Source organism: Mustela erminea, chromosome 9 (assembly GCF_009829155.1).
Source record: "Mustela erminea isolate mMusErm1 chromosome 9, mMusErm1.Pri, whole genome shotgun sequence".
Classification (NCBI taxonomy): Eukaryota; Metazoa; Chordata; class Mammalia; order Carnivora; family Mustelidae; genus Mustela; species Mustela erminea.
In genome coordinates this window covers 53,689,616-53,709,492 of record NC_045622.1, presented here as the reverse complement: position 1 = coordinate 53,709,492, position 19,877 = coordinate 53,689,616, and the positions used below count along the sequence as shown (strand labels likewise).

The following is a 19,877-nucleotide window of genomic DNA, read 5'->3' as shown; positions in this document are numbered from 1 at the left end:
TGAGGTTACCACCTCTTAACTTTTGTCCATGACTTTTTAGTTAGACTTGGATTGAGACTTGAAATGTCAAAAACCTTTTCTGCATTTCTCTGATTAATTTCACTCTTTTTGAAGTAGTATCTTGATCACCATAAATTGCATAGGCCAAAAGTGAACTTCTTTTTCTTTTTCTCAGACCATTTCCTCTCTCTGACCTCTCCATTTCTTTTTATGGTATTGCCCTTCACCTAAATATCTTGCGGACTACAAAATCTGTTTCCTTTCCTTCTGCTGTTCTTCCACATTCAGTCAACTTCTGGGTCCTACAAATAAGAGCTTTTTAGCCTGGAACTAGAGGCTTAGTCTGGCCCCAAACTACTTTTCCATTTTGTCCTTCTTTATTTCTATGTACAGGTCTCTTCTTTGATTTTAATGACCTTGAGAATAGGGACTTTGTCTTATTCATGTAGATATTCTCCATGGTACCTTGTAGTAGTAGTAAGGTGCAGTTAAGTTTGGTTTGAGTTAGTGACTATCCAAGTACAGGCATATTTTTACTTATACTGAAGTAGAACTCCAAAAATATTCACTGACTGTTCCAGGAAGTTTGATGTCTGTATGAGACATTATTTGCTCTTTTAATGTATTCCTTCTGCATATTTGCATTTTTTTTTCTAATTGCTTAGAGCACATTTCTCTTTCTGATGAAAGCTTATACTTGTAGACTGGGTGGTGTGTTTCTTCTCTTTGCTTTTACCACTGTATTATAAACTGTATCATCATTGTCTGATGACTTGTTTCACTGTAGCTTTATTCTGGAGTTAACTTCTTGAAGGCAGGATTTATCATACTATCTGGTATATATAAAGGGACTCAGTACTGACCTGTTGAGTAAAATATTCCATAAATGAGGTGTAAACTTTTAGCATAGCGATTTCTTAGTTGGTTATTCCCAGTGTCTTTCTGAACTTTACTTTGGGTCCTGATAAAAGCTGAAATAAATGTTTCTTGGTACTAAGTATTTTCTTCACTATGCTAAGAGCAGGAAAGCTTTGTTCTTCCAGAGATACTCCATGAAACATCTACATAGTATTCAGCATAGATTGAATATGCAAAATGTTTACACATGGGATAATTCAGTTGGATCAGACATTTCTTTCCAGCAGGGAGGAGGAGCAGGGGGAGAGGGATAAGCAAGACTCCCTATTGCTCAGGGAACCTGATGTGGGGCCTCAATCCCAGGAACCTGGGATCACGACCTGAGCCGAAGGCAGACACCCAACTGACTGAGCCACCCAGACACCCCATGGATCGACATTTCTGTTTAATATAGTCAGCTCACTCTTTTTTGGCTCTCAGAACTGTGAATAACATGAACTATACTTGTTTATTATTGATGCAGTACCTAGGATGCACATATGTATACCTTCATTATTTGTGCATCAGGCCTTGGGAAATACCAAATACTAGTAGCAGCTTGAATTGACTAAGAAGATAACTGTAGTTTGGACACTTATTCCCATCATTCTAGTTTGCTCAGATTTACCTGTCTCATAGTGTTTAGTGGCTTAAAATGACTATTTATTATTTCTTTTGATTCTGTGGTTGCTGGTTTTGCCCGAGCTCTCTCATGTGGCGTATTCAGCTGGTATGTTAGCTGGTTTGCTGGGCTTAGCTCAGATGGCTGGGCCTCTCTCCATGTGGCTTTTATCCGGGGATTCTTTGCAGCTTGGTTATCTCAAGAGAGATCTGAAAAGAGAGAGCAAGGCCCTGCAGGCAAATGTTAGTGAGCTTCATACATAATGTTTGCATTATGTATGCTGATGTTCCACTGGCCAGGGCAAGTCACATGCCAAGCCCAGAGTCAGTGTGGGAAGGGAGTATTCAAAAGTAGTACAGTTCCCAAGGAGTGTGCTGGGAGGCAGGCATGGTTCATTGGGAGCCAGTGAGGACTTTTTGCTTTTATATTTTAACCAGTATTGGAGACTGGCAGTTTCATAATTTCATAATGGTTATTGCTGTGGAAAGATAGTGAAATGAAACTGTCTGGCATTAGGGTTCAGTATATTATATGTTGGTTGCTATAAGAGCAACTCATGTTGGGCGCCTGGGTGGCTCAGTGGGTTAAGCCGCTGCCTTCGGCTCAGGTCATGATCTCGGGGTCCTGGGATCGAGTCCCGCATCGGGCTCTCTGCTCAGCAGGGAGCCTGCTTCCCTCTCTCACTCTCTGCCTGCCTCTCTGCCTACTTGTGATCTCTGTCTGTCAAATAAATAAATAAAAAATCTTTAAAAAAAAAAAAAAAAAAAAAAAGAGCAACTCATGTTTCCTAACTGGTCTTAGTCATTTCGATCGTAGATGCAGAGGATCTTAGATCTGGAAGATACCGTCGATGTCCCTTCTAGATAAAGAAATTGAGGTTCAAGAGTGAGAAAGAACTTGCCCAAGGTCACACAACTAGTAAGTGGGAATGCTGGAGCCAGAATCTGGTCATTTGACTCTTGTTCTAGGAGTTTTCTACTGTGCCGTACTCATGGTATTCTCAACCCCAGGAGGGAGGTAGAACGTAGTTTGAATTCTAGGCAGGACTAAGGAATTATTTCAAGGATTGGTCATTGTAGGTAACCTGTCAGTAAAGCTAAAAATTTCTCTTAACAGCCTTGTATCACTTGGAGCCTGTTCCCAATTGTTGGTAGCATCAGAATTACATGTTCTTGAGTGATAATGTGTGAGATAAAATACTTACCATTAGATTTTTCTACCTAAACATTTTGTACACATGACTTCTGTGACACAATAAAAAAAAGATATACAATTATAAAAGCCACATTTTAATCAGTGCTCTTAGATAACATTTTTGAGAGGAACTTTAAAAATTTTGTGTTGATTTTTTTTATTGATTTCTAGGTTTTTTTGCCCTGAAGTTTCACTATATGTAGCCACACTATTAAAATATTGAAGGCCTATCTTGATAAAATAATTTTCTTCTTCTAGAATTGGAGGCATATGCTGGAGTTATCAGTGCACTTCGGGCACAGGGGGATCTCACCAAGGAAAAGAAAGATCTTCTTGGAGAACTCTCAAAAGTTCTTAGGTAAATTATCATAAAAGTTTGTGAGATGTGACTCTAGAAATTTCATTTTGAGGAGTTTTAATACTTTTCATTCTCAAGTTGAAGACAGAGTTGTTCAGGTTGTTGGTACTTAGTTCATCCTAATTGTGTGCTTTTTACAGAAAGTTATGTAATTTATCATTTATTCTGTAACCAGAAAGGGTTTAAGGCAGGTTATCTTAGGTTTTGGTCACCTGGGAAGGGGAGGTATTTTTGACATGGGCGAAGGGAAGAAGACCTGGTAGCAAGAAGATCTGAAGACTTGGAGTGGCCCATTGTCATTTGTTGGGAGGGAAGAAGGACATACTAGGAAGTTATTATCTTAATTTATAGAAATGGGTGGTTTTGAAATAGTCATAGCCCTGCAGATAGTTTATACCCCCATTTTCCTGCTAGAGTGGCACTTGAATCCATTAAAAAATTCTAGTGAGTGGAATTCTTTGATACCTGTCTTGATCCATTCTGACATCTTGAGCTTTCTCCGAAAATACTGTTTTAACTGAAGTTTCCTTTCTACATTTAAAACCATTTTGTCCTGTTCTTTTTTTTAAATGAAAATAGAGAAAGAAGTTGTTTCCTATCTATGGAAACATTAATATAGGGATAACATTAATATAGGGATATTATTAAGTTAAATCCTTAATCTCATTGTCTTCATTTTTAATGGTTTATATATAATTTTTTGTTTGTTGTTTCTGGTTCCCCATAAATCTGCTTTTCAGCCCCTTACCTATTTTATATTTTAGTCCATGATACAGATTTAGCTTAAGCAGTAAAGATTACAATTTGAAGAGTGGTTATTCATTTTACTGAATATTTACTAGTGGAATGGGTGTAGCCTCTTTTCACTTTTTTAGTATTAACTTTACATTCATTTAGTCAGGATCAGTATCTGCACATTTTGACTGGAATGGTAAGAGTGTAATGTAGAAGACATACAGCTGAAGTGTTGAGTAGGGGAGTAATGTCTTGGTGTCAAATTTCATAGCATATAGCCACAGGAAACAGATTATCCTGCCACTTTTGTTTCTTTATTATATTCACTGAACATAAAATTATAGATTCTTAAGCTTTAGAAAGAACTTTAGAAGACTTGCCTCTAAGTGCCAACATCTCAGTAACCACAATTACGGGTCATTCAGTGGCTGTTTGCATATTTAGATAACAGGAACCTCTGCTAATCTTGAACATGGTCTGACATTTCTGCTGCGTTTTGGAAGTAATGACTTGCTACCAAGCTGATTTGTCTTCCTGTGATTTCTAATTTGCAACTAATTCTTTCTGCAGTTACACAGAATCACTTTGAACCCTTTCCTATGATTTGAATTAAAGCATCTGAAGACATATATTAGGCCCCGTCTATATCTTTTCACAAATCAATCTTGGTCTCCCCTCTTCCCCAAACAAAATGTTGACTTAAACATTAATAAAAATATAGAAAAGAGCTGCCTGCTTGGCAGAGTTCTATAATGGCTATTTTTTTTTCATAGCATCTCAACAGAGCGCCACCGTGCTGAAGTTCGGAGAGCAGTAAACGATGAACGGTTACAACAATTGCACATAAGTAAGCCATTAGTCATACAACCCCTGATTTTTAATGACGTAGTATAACATAGTTTTGAAGCAGTCTTCCTGTTGTATAAGCAGATTCCTGAGTCTTTTATCTTAATAGTAATATTTCTTTACTCAGGGATCCTGACCATAGAGGTGTTAACTGTTTATTCAGTTGGTTATGTTTTTGCATTTGGTTAGGCAAGCTTTAAGTACTCAGGTCAAATCCAGTTATAATGTGATCTCTGGATAAAAGGCCACCACAGTTTAGCAGATGATTCGCTTACTTAAAGCAAAGTTCAGTAATAAAGTAGTATGCTCCCCTCATTTGACAGCCCCTTAGAGGTTCTTTTGTAATGGTATGTGGTATACATATTGCTTTATAAATAGGCATTATATATTTTCTTTATAACTAATATTTCATGTATTTTGAGAGTCAGAAAAAAGATTGTAAGAATATATGGTCTACTTTTAAGAAATATGAATATATCTAATTTACTTTAAAAAAGCCAACAAAATAAAATTATGAAGGATTCTTATCAAATTATTTTCAGATCATTATAACTATGTGATAGATGGGGGGGTGAAGCGGGGTGGAGGACTATGGGCAAGGATCAAACATTGTATGGAGATAGTGCCTCCTAAAGAATAGAAAGAAACAAATTATCCTTAAATGTTAATGCAAGGTGACAGGAACATTTCATTAAAAATAAGATTTATTACAGTATAATTCATTTTTTAAAATTTTTATGTTTTAATGTGAAATAAAACTAAAGGAAAAAATTCAGTGCATTTCCATAATGTGATCAATAGTGTGTTTAAACCAGTTGGCAGTGTTTGAATTGACACTGCAGATTCATTAGCTTCATGTTGTGCTTCGTTGTTCCTCATTTTACTTAACTTATAAAATGGGGTGCTACCTTTTTAACTGTGTAGTTAGAAAGCTTAGGTATCTGGATTTTGAGGTTTTTCAGTGGTGGGTATGTATGCACTGTAGAAGTTTGGAATTTTTCCAGTAGAGACATTAAGTATTTAGTTGTCAGGCCAACATGGTTGAACCATTCAAATATTAATGTGTTCCTTCTTTAATTTGCTCTAAACTTTTGAATTGGGTTGCTCTAAAAATAATGACTGAACCTAGATTCTAATTTGAGGTGGTAATAGGAAACTTATGTGCTAGATAATAAAGTAGTAAACAATAGCTTAACATTCAGAGGCACTTAGAGACAGTTAGTACCTTAAAAGCACTGGAGAAATGTTGTGGGGCAATTAGTTGTAAGTTGATGCATCAGTTTCATACTTAAAGGATAACATTTATTTAGTCTCCTTTTCCTTTTTTCCCCTTTAAAGAATGAATTTATCCTTATATTTGGGTGAAAGACCAAGTTACAGGTATGCAAATAGGTTATTATTATTTCAGGCTTTTTCTTGTATTATTTCAAAATTGAAGCTCTCAATTATTCAGGGGCACATATTCCCATTTACGAATTAACCGTGCCCTCTGCTTTTCCTTCTCTTCCCCTCCTCCCCCTCCTAATACTGCCCACCCTTTAGCCATTTTGCTGCTTGGGAGTACCTCTAGTCAGAGGGTGGGAAGGGAGAGGAGGTGAAAATTTTAAATTAGTCATTTTAATACTTGTTAGTTTGACCTGGAAATGGCTTGGTGGAAGAATTTACAAGTATTTACCAAGTATTTTTGGATAATATAGGGATTTCTTTAATCTGTTTGAACCTCTCCCTTTCCCTCCTCTCTCTATTAGCATGGATAATTGAGAGTTGGCTTTTATCTGCCTGTGTTTCCTTTTTCTCTCCTTTCTGATTTCTTTAATACATGAATTTAATTTTCTGAAGAGTTTACTTCAGCATATAATTTTAAAAGATTCTTAGGTCTTTCTGTACTCCTGTTTTAATATTTTATGCTGTGGTTTTAGTTTGACTAGGTGTCGTATTTTACTTGTTGAGCCCAGGGGTTGGTGAGTGTGGAGTGGTGAGGAAGGCATAGATCCCTTATTCTCTATACCTCCTCTGCCTTCTTTCCTTCAGAAGTAGTAACAGAATCTAAATCCAAAGATTATCTATAGGATGGCCTCATACTCTGAGCCTGAAAAGAGCGACCGGAGCCAAGGGGAATGCATCTGAGCTGACTACATTCTCTTCCCCTCGCCCTTCCCTCCCCCACTCAAAATCGCAGCTTAGGCCAGAAGGAATGTGGTTGAAAGGTGAAGAGAAAGCCGAGAAGATTGAGCACAAAGGAGGTGGAAACAAAAGGAGCTGGGTTTCTGGGATCAAAGAAAAGCCTTGCTTATGGCTGGAAGCATAACACGTGTTTATTATTTGGCACCAGACCATTTTTTAAGTTTGATACTCGAATTCAGTTTGAAACATGTCAGAATATTATAATATTAAAGCCTGGAATGTCAAAGGGGCTTCAGAGTTTTTAATTGTGCCCCCACCCCCCCTGCCAGTACTGTCTCTTAACATTCAAAGAAAGTGGCTATCTGGAATTACTGTTCTTTTAAACTCCTTCCCCATAAGCTGGACATTCATAGGCTATTGTGTGTGAGTTTCTGTGTGAGGGTAAAGATTTTTTTTTTTTGCTGGTGCACTGCAAAGGATATGAGGGCCAAGGTAGTTTCATTAGTATCTTGTTAGATTTCTCAGGGAAGGGTCTGGAGCAAGGTTTCTACCCTCCCTTGCCATTCTTAATCTAAATAGGGAAGCGATCTTTATATTGAAACTTAGGGGCTCCAGGGAAGCCCCCGAGTAAGATGTAAAATTCAGTTAAGATGATTTGTGCAACTAATGCATATTTACACCCTCATTACTAAGCAAATAGGAATTTCTTAATCTAACATAATTTTTCACTCACTTAAAAAAAGTTTGAGCATGTTTGCATGAGTAGAAATTTGGAAGATTTACAGATTTTTTAAAAAGTTGCAGTTCTGTCTTTTGCACTGCAAATTCTGTCTTTTCAATAGCAAATATTCATGTGTTTCAATCTTCCATAATTTCTGCCACCATTTAAGCAATGCACCAGGTAAGTGTAGACATCACTTTATTTGTGTGTAAACAATCACCTAGCAAATTTACTAGTGATGTTCTAATAAAATGATAGCAAAACAGGAGTCAGTCAAGAAAACACTAAATAGCTTTTAGAATTTTTTCCTTTGACAGTTAGCCGAAGCCCATTTCTGTTAATCTCTTATTTATACCATTCTCTATTTCATAACTAGTGTCAAATTGGAGATTATGTGATAACAAATTTATGGAGTTAATTGGGGTTTTAGGAACTCTTCTTTCCCTCGTTTTAGGTAGGACTGGTTAAATAGTTTACAGATTTCTTATAGTAACCCAACTAGATTCATCAACTAGAAATTCCTTTCTGAACTGAAAGTAAATCTTAAGTTGTAAAGTAATTTATTTGTTCCATTCAGCAAAAGTGTATGAACTTAGGAAGTTATTTAACCTTCCAGTGATTCAGTTTTTCCATCCACAAAATGGAGATAATAATATTACCAATTTCATAGGATTATTGAGAGAATTATGAGTTAATACATAGAAAATGTTTAAAATAGTGCTTAGTTGATGTTAACTACCATAATCATCATCATCGTCATTATCATTATTCCATTATCCACTAACAAGGACTTTTGTGTATGCTCTCTAAATATGAAGAATCAGTGGACATTTCAGCTCTTAGGCCTTAGATTGGGTTGTAGAATCCTTGGTTTGGAAAAGGTACAGAAATATTTCTGATGTAGTAAAGAGATTGATTAACTGATTCTGGGTATATTTTAAACCTTGACACACTAATCATTAGGAGAAGTGATGCAACTGCCTTTTGTGAAGCCAAATCAAGAGAAGTGACACAATTGTCTTTTCATATTTCAACCATATTTCAGTTGGATTCCTGGGATAAAATTCACTCCAGTTTTTAGAGTAGAGAAACAGAATAGTGTCTACTTACGGGGATAGTTCAGTGGTCTCAAATATTTCTTAAAGAGTGGTATAAGTAAAATTAAAGTAGTGGCAGGTTTCTTCCAGTGATCTCAGATCTAGTTTATTTTTTAATAGGAAGGATACTAATATAACACACCATCAATGACACATGCAGTTATATATACAGCCCTCTTCTCTCCCTCCATACTTGGTCTCCCTCGTTTACTGCCTCAGTTTCCCTTGTTTGAAAGCCTTAGAACCTCTGGCCATGCAGGCAGTTAGATCATTTTTGCAAAGATTCAGTGAATTCTATCCTCAATTATTGAAATCTAATCTTAAAAATTATAAGTACCTTTTATCTTTTTAGTTGAATTACAAAATTAAGTCTAAAAGTAGTTGATGTACTAGTTTTCATTAGCAGTGCCAGATTTAAAGTAATGAAAACAAGTTCAATATTTAGAAGGCATAAAACATTCTTTGGTAGTTTCAGTTGTGTTAATTATAAGATTTAGATTCTAGAATAAAATGTGTAAGAACTTTGTGTGTGAAATCCCTTGAATTCTGATAATTATTCATAATTTTGATTTTGCTTGCTTAAAGTAAAGTCTCTCCTATTCACTCAGGATAGTTTTTATAATTTAAAAAGTTATATTTGCTTGAGAAAATAGTTGATTCATTTTTAGTGATTGAGAACCCTTGTAGCAGCATTTTCTTTTTTGTTTAGTATGTCTGGACCTAATAGCTCTTCAGAATGGTCCATTGAGGGTCGTCGCTTGGTTCCACTGATGCCCCGGTTGGTTCCCCAAACCGCCTTCACGGTAACAGCTAACGCTGTTGCCAATGCAGCTATCCAGCACAATGCATCTCTTCCAGTGCCTGCAGAAACCGGAAGCAAGGAAGGTGAGTAGAAAACTGTACTTCTATATGTAGAGATGACTTTTCTCAGATTCTTCAAGGAAAGGTATCCTGTTTTTCATCTGTTTTTAAATCCCAGTGTATGAAGGTTACAAAAACACAGTAAGCAGCTCTTACTCTGAAACTAGAAACTGCTAAGTTTTTAGTCTCAGCCAAAACTAAATCTCCCTTTTATTCAAAGTGTGAATTCTATTAATCAGAAAATTGCAAAAGCCTTCTTGGAGAGAATTTTTGATATCAGCGTATTTTGTGAGAAGTACAGAAAAGGCCTTAATGGGTGATATAGAAAAAAAAGGATGGAAATCACTTACCTGCTGGGGAAAGATGCCTAACTGATTACTTAGACAATAAATCTCTATTTTATCTTCTCGAGTAAGTGGTATATGGTGTTTCTCTGTTCTAGTCAGTGTTCTGAAGCTATTAGGGATTACCTGGCAGAGGAGAAGGCTTTTTTATTGTTATTTAATCTAGTAATTGGTATGTGCTTTACTTGAATTCTCTTGAGATCTCCAAGACTAATATTAAATTAGAGAGCTTGTATTCAGATTGATTCTAGTAGCTTAGTTTGGTATTGCTTGAAAGTAACCCTGAAAATAATGAAGTTGTCAGATTACTTTAGGGAATTGTCATTTCTTGACTAGCAGTGGATTGTGGAGCAAAAGGAGACACTTCATGCATGCCAGGCTCTGTTTTCGACTACAGGAAGCTATATTTAGAGAGAGACAGGTACCAATATACAAAATCCTGTTTTCTTTGTTGTAGGAGAGTTACCTTTCTCTCTTCTTTCTTTTACCTTTTCTATCCTCCAGCTGTCTGGTAAAGTGAAAAGAATATAGGATTTCCAGTAGTCACATCTGCCTCTGAGTCCTAGTTAGCCATTTCTTAGTTATATAACCTCCAGCAACTTAAGTTCTGTGAACCCTAGATTCCTCATCTTTAAAATGAGGATGTGGTGGTATGAGAATTCGTGCTAATATATGGAGAAGGATTTAGTGTAATGCATGTTATCAGTAAATGGTGTCTTACGAACTATTCTTCCTTCTTGTTGTCATTCAAGAAATTGACATATGATGTTGTGATTTAGTTGAGTTATTGTGGTACTGCTCGGATGGCAAGTGACTATAAGTTGTTTTATAATAAAGTAACCTTGCTGTGGTTCCCCCCAGTAGCCAACTTGGAAATTGCCATGGTTAGGGAAAAATTACGCATCACTCCATCATTTGTGCTGCTGTCAGTATTAAAAAGGGAGTACAAGTACGTGCCTTTTGTCTAACTCTTGCCGTGAATGAAAAATTATTTTTATTTTTCTCAGTATAGTTTTAAACTTGATTTCTTTATAATTGTGCTCTTTTCCATTGGCGATGTCACCTGTAGACCAGCTGTTAAATACTTGAGTAAAACCCAGTGAAGTGATGATTTTCAGGAAGGGTTATTAATACCTTTTAACTTAGTGGACCTAATACCTCGTAATGGCCTCTAACTTCTGATCACATGAAAATGTTAAAATTGGCCTGCAGTAAAAAAAAAAAAAATTACTTTTCTGTATATGCGTGGACAGTTTTGGTGAAAGTTAACAGCAAACTTTCTTATCGTTCCTTCAGTAGTGGTTTGCTATTCCTACACAAGTACCACGTCAACCCCAACCTCTACCCCTGTTCCAAGTGGCAGCATAGCAACGGTTAAGTCTCCAAGACCTGCCAGTCCTGCCTCCAATGTAGTTGTCTTGCCAAGTGGAAGTACTGTTTATGTCAAAAGTAAGTGATATTCTCAGTGTTATCAGGGCCATCTTGGCTAAATGCTGCAACATAGGCTCCAATTAGATCTGCCTTCCTGGATTAAATCATCGGTCCACTGGCTATTAGCAGTGGTTAGTTTTTGAAGGTTGTAAATTCCTTTCTTTACATGTGACTAGGTATATATTGCTTTTTAATCAGTTCTGGGGGTTGAGAAATGACTTTTTTTGTTCTCCGTGGGAAATCTGTCTTGAACAGTGCTATCTTCCAAATATTCACTTATTTTTGTTGTCATGGAATAGAAATGTGAATGGAAACTGAAGAAATGTGCTTATGTGATTTATTCAGCATTTACTCCTATAATTGTAATCTCTGTAATGTTCTTTAAAAAATTATTTATATAGCATATCATCCAACTGTTACATTCAGTGCTACGTTCTAGAGAGTCCATCTTTTATATTTCTAGTTGACTGTAAGCTTTTGAAGTTTATTTACAGTTTTTAACCCCTTGATTCTCTCCTGTGAAACAGTTTAGAGACCAGATCATGTTTTGGTTTTAGTGTCTGTTATGTCAGTACTGCTTTACTTTTGTTATCAGGTGGAGATTACTAACATTTGAGTTTCATTTTTCTCAATATGGCGATACACCTGATTTCTTTGTAACTTTTAGAGGTAGAGTTGCTGTTTTAGGAATGATTTTAGGTCATTGTCAGCCTTATTCAAATTAAAGTCTAAAAATGAAGGTATAAGTTTGTAAGGAGTTACATTTTATTAGCAATTCCATAAGTCCTGCTGTATACTTGTTTTTGTCTGTAGAGATTTCCTGTGTATGTTGCAAGGTTTTATGTTTCTCACTTGATTTTTTTTTTAAAGTCTGCAAAAATAGTTGAGGCTTTAGTTCATAACGAAGAAAACTAAGAATCTGGAACTGTTAAGTTTCTGATTTCTGTAGATTGAGCCAAGGTGATTGGAAGAGATCTGTTTTTTTGTTTGTTTGTTTTGGTAATCTCTATACCCAACATGGGGCTCGAACTCACAACCCTGAGATCATTGTATGCTCTTCTGACTGAGCCAGTCAGGTGCCCCACAATCTACTTTTTTTTTTCTTTTTAACCATTTTTTAAAACATTGAGAGTGAATCCCAAATCCAAGGAAACCTTTAAACTTAAAATGTTGTTTAAAGTAATGGGAAGTTTATTGCTTTATTCTCAGAAGTCACACAGGCAACATTAGCTGGAGATATAATCATTCATTAATCTAACTTCATATGTACAAGGCACTTGCCAGGGAAACAAACCAATAAGTCTTAGTCATTGCCATCTGGGAGCCCCTTAATAATGGGAAATATGCAGACCAACAGCTACAGTGCCATGGGGTAAGTGATACAGAAGAGAATATACAAAGTGCTTAAGCTCAGAGGAGATGTGGATTAGTTTTGCTTAGAGGAGTAAGGGAGAACATCACTGAGGCGATGATTTGCAGGATGATGAAGAGTTCATTGTTGGTAGGTAGTATTCCCCAAAGAACAATAGTGTTTGGAGAGTCTGGTTGGGTAGAATGTGGTAAGGTGGCTTTGGGGAATTGTGAGCAGTTCAGTGTATCGGGATTACAGGGGTGCACAGGGTTGGGTAGAATAGGGTATAGTTGGCCCTAGAGCAATGTGGGACTAAGGAACGCTGACTCCCTGTACAGTCAAAAATCTGCATATAACTTGACTCTGCAAAAACTTAATTACTAATAGTCAACAGTGGGCCAGAAGTCTTACTGGTAACATAAACAGTTGACTAGTATGTATTTCGTATATGTGTTATGTACAGTATTCTTACAATAAAGTAAGCTAGAGAAAAGAAAATGTTACTAAGAAAATCATACGAGAAAGAGAAACATTTACAGTAATGTACTATATTTCTCAAAAAAAAAAACACATATTAGTGGACCTCTGCAGTTAAGACTTGTGTTTCTATTCTTGGAAAGCTGTAGAACCTTGAATGATGTAGTAATGATTTAAGTGCCTCTTCTTGTAGGGAGATAAAAACTACTTAAGGATTTAAAGCAAAGCATTGACACCATTAGATATAAGATTCTGTAACTGACAGCAGGATGGAGGGTTGAATTGGAGTGATTGGAAGCATGGACACCTTTTAGGAGGTTGCTAAAATACAGGCTGGGGATAAGAAGGCCTGACATAGCCAAAGTGTTAGAGAAAGAAGGAAAGGGATTCAGAGAAAAATTCTGAGGGAGGATTGATAGAACTTACTGTTTGGTTGGGCTTGAGGCAAAGGGAGAGAGGTCAAGGACAGCTGATGACACAAAGACTTAAAATGAAGTATAAAATGCAGGGTTAGATAGTGATAAGTACAACAAAACTGTCATTTCCTTTCAGGTGTTAGCTGTTCAGATGAAGATGAAAAACCCAGAAAACGAAGGCGAACAAATTCTTCTAGCTCCTCCCCCGTTGTCCTAAAGGACGTTCCAAAGGCTGTTGTTCCGGTCTCAAAGACTATCACTGTGCCTGTGAGTGGCAGTCCCAAGATGAGCAACATCATGCAGAGCATTGCCAACTCCTTACCACCCCACATGTCTCCTGTGAAAATAACCTTCACCAAACCATCAACACAGACGACAAACACAACAACACAGAAGGTATGTGAAGGAGGGAGTCTCTGTCTGCCAATTGCTGTTTCCATCTCTTTCAGTCAGTATGATTCAGATTTAACAAACGTGCACTGAGTGCTTACTATGTGCTTGGCATTATGCTGGGAATGATCAGGTTTCTTTATTTCTCCACAGAAAGCTTTGGGATAGATATTACTAATTCACTTTTTGTAAACAAGGCTCAGAGATGACAAATGACTTGTCTAATGTCACACAGCCAGCAGATGTCATACTTCTAAGACTTGTTCTGTTTTATTACTGTAATGCCATTTGGGAAAAAAATGAAAATGTAGATTTTTTTAACCTGTATATGGATAACTTTACCTTTAGGAACTCAGTTTTTACTTTGCCAGAGTAACAAAGTTGTCAGAAGTGGGTGTTTTATAGAAGAAAGGAAGGATATGATTAAGTGAATAATTATTGTTGCCTTCTTTGTTTTATTCTTTGTATGGTATCCGTAGTTCTTTTCTGAAACTCTTCTTAGTATGTTCAAATCATCAGTATTCTGTCAGTTATATGTTATTAGAACACTAACTTTCCACACTAATCTGGATGCTGATGGCACCCTAGGCTTGTTGCACACCTATATTTCTGGAGTCTACCTTCACTAGCATGCTGATACCCCTCCCCTCTTTCGTTTATTTAGTCATTTGCTGGAACATCCTCTGGTAGCTTCTTGGTGTATGGGTGGATGGAAGGTACAGTTTTGGAGACCTTGTATGGTGGACTGAAAATGTCTTTATTTTAGTCTCCCACTTTCTTGATAGTTTAGGTAAAGTATTTTTTAGGTTGGAGGTACTTTTCCCTGAGAACTTTGAAGCTAGTGCTCCATTGGCAGTTGCCTTCAGTATTGCTTTTGAGAAGCCCAATGCCGTTTTAATTTCCACTTTTCTCTTTGAAAACTCTTGGTAACTTTTAGAGTTCTGAAATTTCAAGGTAATTTTTCTTGGTGTGGGTCTTTATTTTATCCATTGGTGCATACTCAGTGGTCCCTTTTACTTTAGACACTTGGATCCTTCAGTTCTGGGAAATTTCTTGAATTATTTCCTAGGTCTTTCTCTGTTCTCTCTTTTTGGATCAACTATTTAGAATGTTGAACTGCCTGGATCGATCCTTTTGCTTTTCGTTTCTTGTTCCCATTTTCTATTTGTTTGCTTTTTCTTTCTACTATAATAGTGGTTAAAAGCCTGGATTTTTGGAACTAGACTTCTGAATTTCAATCTCAGTTTTTGCCACTTAACCAGTTTTTTGACTGTGGGGAAACTAAATTCTGGAATTAAGTATTCTCATTTGAAAACAAGGAAGACAACCTATAAGATTTTGGGGTGTAAATAAATGAGATAATAAATATAAAACTGTTAGAATAGAGCCTAGCACGTAGTAAATGCTCTTTAAGTATTATTTTCTTTATCCTTTAATGTTATTCTTCACTACTTTTCTGGATTTGTCCTTTTAGCTATCATACTTTAAACTTTTGGTAACTCTTTCTTGATCTCTAAAAGTTCCTTTTTTAAAAAATAGCATCCTGTTCGTTAGTAAAATCACTGTATCCTGATGATACCGTGATTTTTTTTTTGATGTTTTATTCTTTTATGTTTTCTCTCTTACCTGTAAGTTCCTTGTATCTGTTTGTTTTGATCTCGGTTTCATTTTAGAGTTTCCTTAAATGCTGGCTAGCTGTCCATTATATATGAATATGGGCACTAAAAACTGACAGAAAGCTGTGTGTATAGGGTGGGGCATGTTGGCTGGCGACTTTCATTGTAGACCTACCTAGACTGTTCTGTAGAGAAAAACCTACTACCCCTTTACCTCTATCAGTTACCAGTCTCGTTATGGCTTTATTATGGACTGGTCAGATTTCCCCAGAGAAGAATTTTCCAGTCTCCTGCTTAGAATAGTTAGCCAGTCTGCTAGTGTTTCGGGAGCAAATGGAGGGAAGGGCTGGGTAGTCTGACCATTCAGTATATAGACTTCACTTAACCCCTCTGTAGCACAGTACTCAGCTCCCTTGGCCCAGTGTTAGCAAATTCTCTTGGATTCAGTCTCTCCCTCAAGAGACTAAATTCCTAAACTTCCTTTAGGGTGGGGAGGATAGCTGTAGATATATATGCTGCTTAAGTATATTTTCAACTAATTTTCCCCTCTCTTGTGCTACTTTTACTCCCACTTAAGACATATCTCCTGCTTTCAAGTCCTGAGTCTTTCTGGGGTTCTCTGTTTCCACTTTGAGGTTATGCTTGATTGATTACTACTTATCTGTTGTCTACTTTACAAAACTTCACAGCTGTTATCTTCTTTCCATTTTGACCTTAGGGATTTACATGCCTCTTCCCCTTTAAAAAAAACATTCCTTCATACCATTTTAGAGGGATTTGGGGGAAGGAAGGGAGAGGTATATTCTTATCTTCGGCAGATGATCTTTTCCTACCTTTGAACCCTCAGACACACAATAACTTTCATTTAAAGAACCCCCTTGAGTTTCCTGGAAAGATATCATTACATAATACATGAGAAATTATTTTCTTAGTAAACTGTAAGCGATAATGAGCTGATCTGTGGAATGTAATTCTGTTTTCAGTTTCAGGATGAGGCATTATGGTACAGTGTTAAAATCAAGCAAGAATTTTTGTAGTCAGGGAGGCCTGAGTTGGAACCCCAGCTCTTCTAGTATGTCTTTCTGAATCTGTTTTCCCATTAGTGAGATGAGAATAATGCCAGTCTTAAAAAGTTACTGTGAGGATTAAATGAGATTGGGTATTTTAAAGTACAACGATAGCTATATACTCAAAAAAATGTTAGTTCTCTTTCCTTGCCAGTATTTTATGTAAGGCAATGTTTTATTTATTTGCACTATTGAGAATGAGCCCTTCTAAATGAATTCATCAATTAACTGAAGCTTACCCCTTAATATGTAGAAATTGACTATTTTTGATAACTTTTTAAATGTTAAACTGAACATGATTTTTGCATTTGTTTTTGATGACTCCAAGGTAATCCTTCTGAATATCACTTTTCATGTAATATAATACAGTTAATGCTTTCTGGACTAACACTATATTAAGTGTTATCAGCCTCCTCTATGAGTTTTTAAGTCTGCTTACTGTAATTTTTTACTGCCCCCCCTTTTTTTGCTGGGACTTAACTTGTCTGTAATTCTTCTATCTTCCCCTTTCTTAACTACTCTTTTAATTTGGTATTTAAGAAATAGTGTAGCAAGGTTCTTTTTTTTTTTTAAAGATTTTTTTTTATTTATGACAGAGAGATAGAGCACAGGTAGGCAGAGCAGCAGATAGAGGGAGAAGCAGGCTCCCCGCTGAGCAGGGAGCCTGATGTGGGACTGGATCCCAGGACCCTAGGATCATGACCTGAGCTGAAGACAGACGCTTAACCAACTGAGCCACCCAGGCATCCCAGTATATCTGAAAGAGCACCCATCTCCCATCATGTCTTTCTGTTTCTTTACTCGTTTTATTTTTATTTATTATACTTCTAACCAGTTAGTAACCTATTATATTTTTATTCATTTCCTGTTTCTCCCATAGAGCATATGTTGCTGAGGGTAGAAACTTTATCTTATTCATCACTGTATTCCCTAGTATTTAGAATAGCTCGTAGAAGGTGTTTATTAATGTTTGTTGAATGAATGAATGAAAAAATGAATAAATAGATCTGATTCCTAGTTCTGATTCTGCCAGCTCTCTTGAGCCTCAGTTTCTATATAAAACAAAGATCATAGTACTTACTTCCTAGAGTTATCAGGAATATTACACAAGATGATTCATGGAGACTTAACATAGCACATACGATGAATGCTTAGTAAATGTCACCTTAACATTTTTATATTTCAAATCTTTGGAAGATAGACATAGATAAAAATATTTGTAAAAGATGGAAGGTTCACCTGTAAGTAAAGTTGGCATTTTTTGTTTTGTTTTGATTCAATGACTTTATCATATCTTTATTTTTGCTTTTTCTTCGGAATTGCCAATTGAGAATGGGTAGTCGAGTTGTCGACATATGATGCTTATAAGCCTATTTATCTCCATGGTCATATGAACCATACCAGGAGATTCCAAGCTCAAAACCTTAGATTTGTCCTACTGAACTTAAAAAATAAACATTTAAAACAAATTAAATTAAAAATAAGACTCATTCATTCCACAAATATTTACTGAGTATCTACTGTGTTCCAGAGGCAAAACTATACTCCTTGATTTCATTTGTACCCAGTGCCATTGGTTTTATTAGGTCTTGGACAGGCTGAGTATGGTAGCACTAATAGATCTTCTTTGGGATTTTTGTTTGTTTTTTGTTTTCCTTCTGCTGGGTAATTGGACTTTCTTAAAATCTCTGTAAGGCTGTTTTCATTATTGCATTCACCTTTGATTTCTCACAAATCCTATGTAAGTCAACTTAGGAATTATTTTAGGTAAAGTGACTTTACATTAAGTGTAATTATTTATGAATTTGTGGACTTGATTCAAATTCAAATAGGTCATATATTTTCAGGGTAGACATATTTCCACCTATGTTAATATGGTGCCTTCATTTTAAGTATAACATTGGTACAGCACTTATATGAAAAAAGCAACAAAATATAGCTTTATGCTTTCACGTGCTTGATTGATATTTTTCATTTTATCCTTAGGGTGCAAGTCCCAGCACTCTTAAGGAGTTTTTGTGAGTGCTAGAAGGTCAGTAATTTGAATTATGGCCTGAATAAACACTGTTTGGTTCACTTGGTTTCAAAATCCCTTTATTTCCCCTGTTGTAATTCATAACTTTAAAGTACAAGTGCATTTTCTTTAAGGTGGATCTCTAATTTTGGATAACCCCCTTCCAGATCAGAAATCAACATGCAGACTGAAATCTTAAAATATATTTTATCATTTGTCTATAGCCTAAAAAATGCTCTTAAGGACTTCTAGATTTATTTTGCTGAAATTTTGTCATGTTAGAAGCCTACATGGATACTCTGGTTTTTAAACGTTGGAATTATTTGACACAAGTGTGAATGCTTCCCCTTCCTTGCCCATGACAGACATTATTAATTGACGGTGGCATACTTTCCTGCCAAGCCTTGGTGAATCCTTACCTGTGTCACAGAGTCCTTATAAACGCTGCTCCAGGAAGCTACTACTATGAGTTCAGAGTTGGCAGATGTGAAGATGTGAAACCTAATTACCATTACCACTATAATTGGTTTGACTGTGGTAGTAGCTATGAGTTCTTTGGATTCTCAGGGGTATCAGAATTTGGGGAAAAGATATATAGCATTTTATATGTATATATATAAAAGATATATAACATTTTTTAGTGGAACAAAAAAAGACTACATAAAATATATCTCCAGATTGAATTGATCCATTACACCTTTACTGAATAGTAGTAGTAATCTAATAACTACTGTTTGTTGACTGCCAAATATTGACCACCTGCTATGTGCCTAGCACTATGTTAGATGCTTCACATCATTATCTCATTTAGTCCTTGTAATGATTTGCAAGGTAGGTATTATTATCCCTATTTTATAGATGAAAATAGGAGTCCAGAGATTTTAACCTGTCCCGGGGCCTGCCATTTGTCAATGGCCAAAGCAGAATTAAGCTCAGGTTCATTTAACTCTTAAACTTCTGGTCTTTTTACCATTTTGGTCTATTTCTTCTCAGTTTATACGATAGCTTTTGATTGTTTTTGTAATAATGCTATATAGATATTTGCTGACCAAGTCTATCTAGAAGTATACTGGTCAACTCTATATAGATGTTTGCTGGTCAAGACTTAGATATCTGTCTAAACTCATCAAATAATTGACAAACTGCTTAAAGTAGTGGATATGTAGTTACGTCTTATAATTCTCCATGATACTGCAAATGTATAATAATGATGATATAGACAAAATAGTGATGATATAGTCATCTTTGAGGTGTCAGTATTGAGTGCAGACATACTCAGTAAATTTTGACCAACTGATGTAATATCAGGTATTCTT

At 36.1% G+C, this 19,877-nt stretch overlaps 1 protein-coding gene across 1 annotated transcript in view; it reads left to right on the top strand.

Annotated features, from left to right (window-relative positions):
- The window catches only part of EMSY (EMSY transcriptional repressor, BRCA2 interacting), a 90,062-nt gene that overhangs the window by 4,539 nt on the left and 65,646 nt on the right, over window positions 1-19,877 (top strand). The window contains 7 exon segments of the mRNA XM_032360531.1: window positions 2,972-3,071; window positions 4,580-4,632; window positions 4,635-4,653; window positions 5,991-6,032; window positions 9,304-9,479; window positions 11,096-11,248; window positions 13,611-13,870. Of these exon segments, the coding sequence (XP_032216422.1) occupies window positions 2,972-3,071; window positions 4,580-4,632; window positions 4,635-4,653; window positions 5,991-6,032; window positions 9,304-9,479; window positions 11,096-11,248; window positions 13,611-13,870 (803 nt within the window).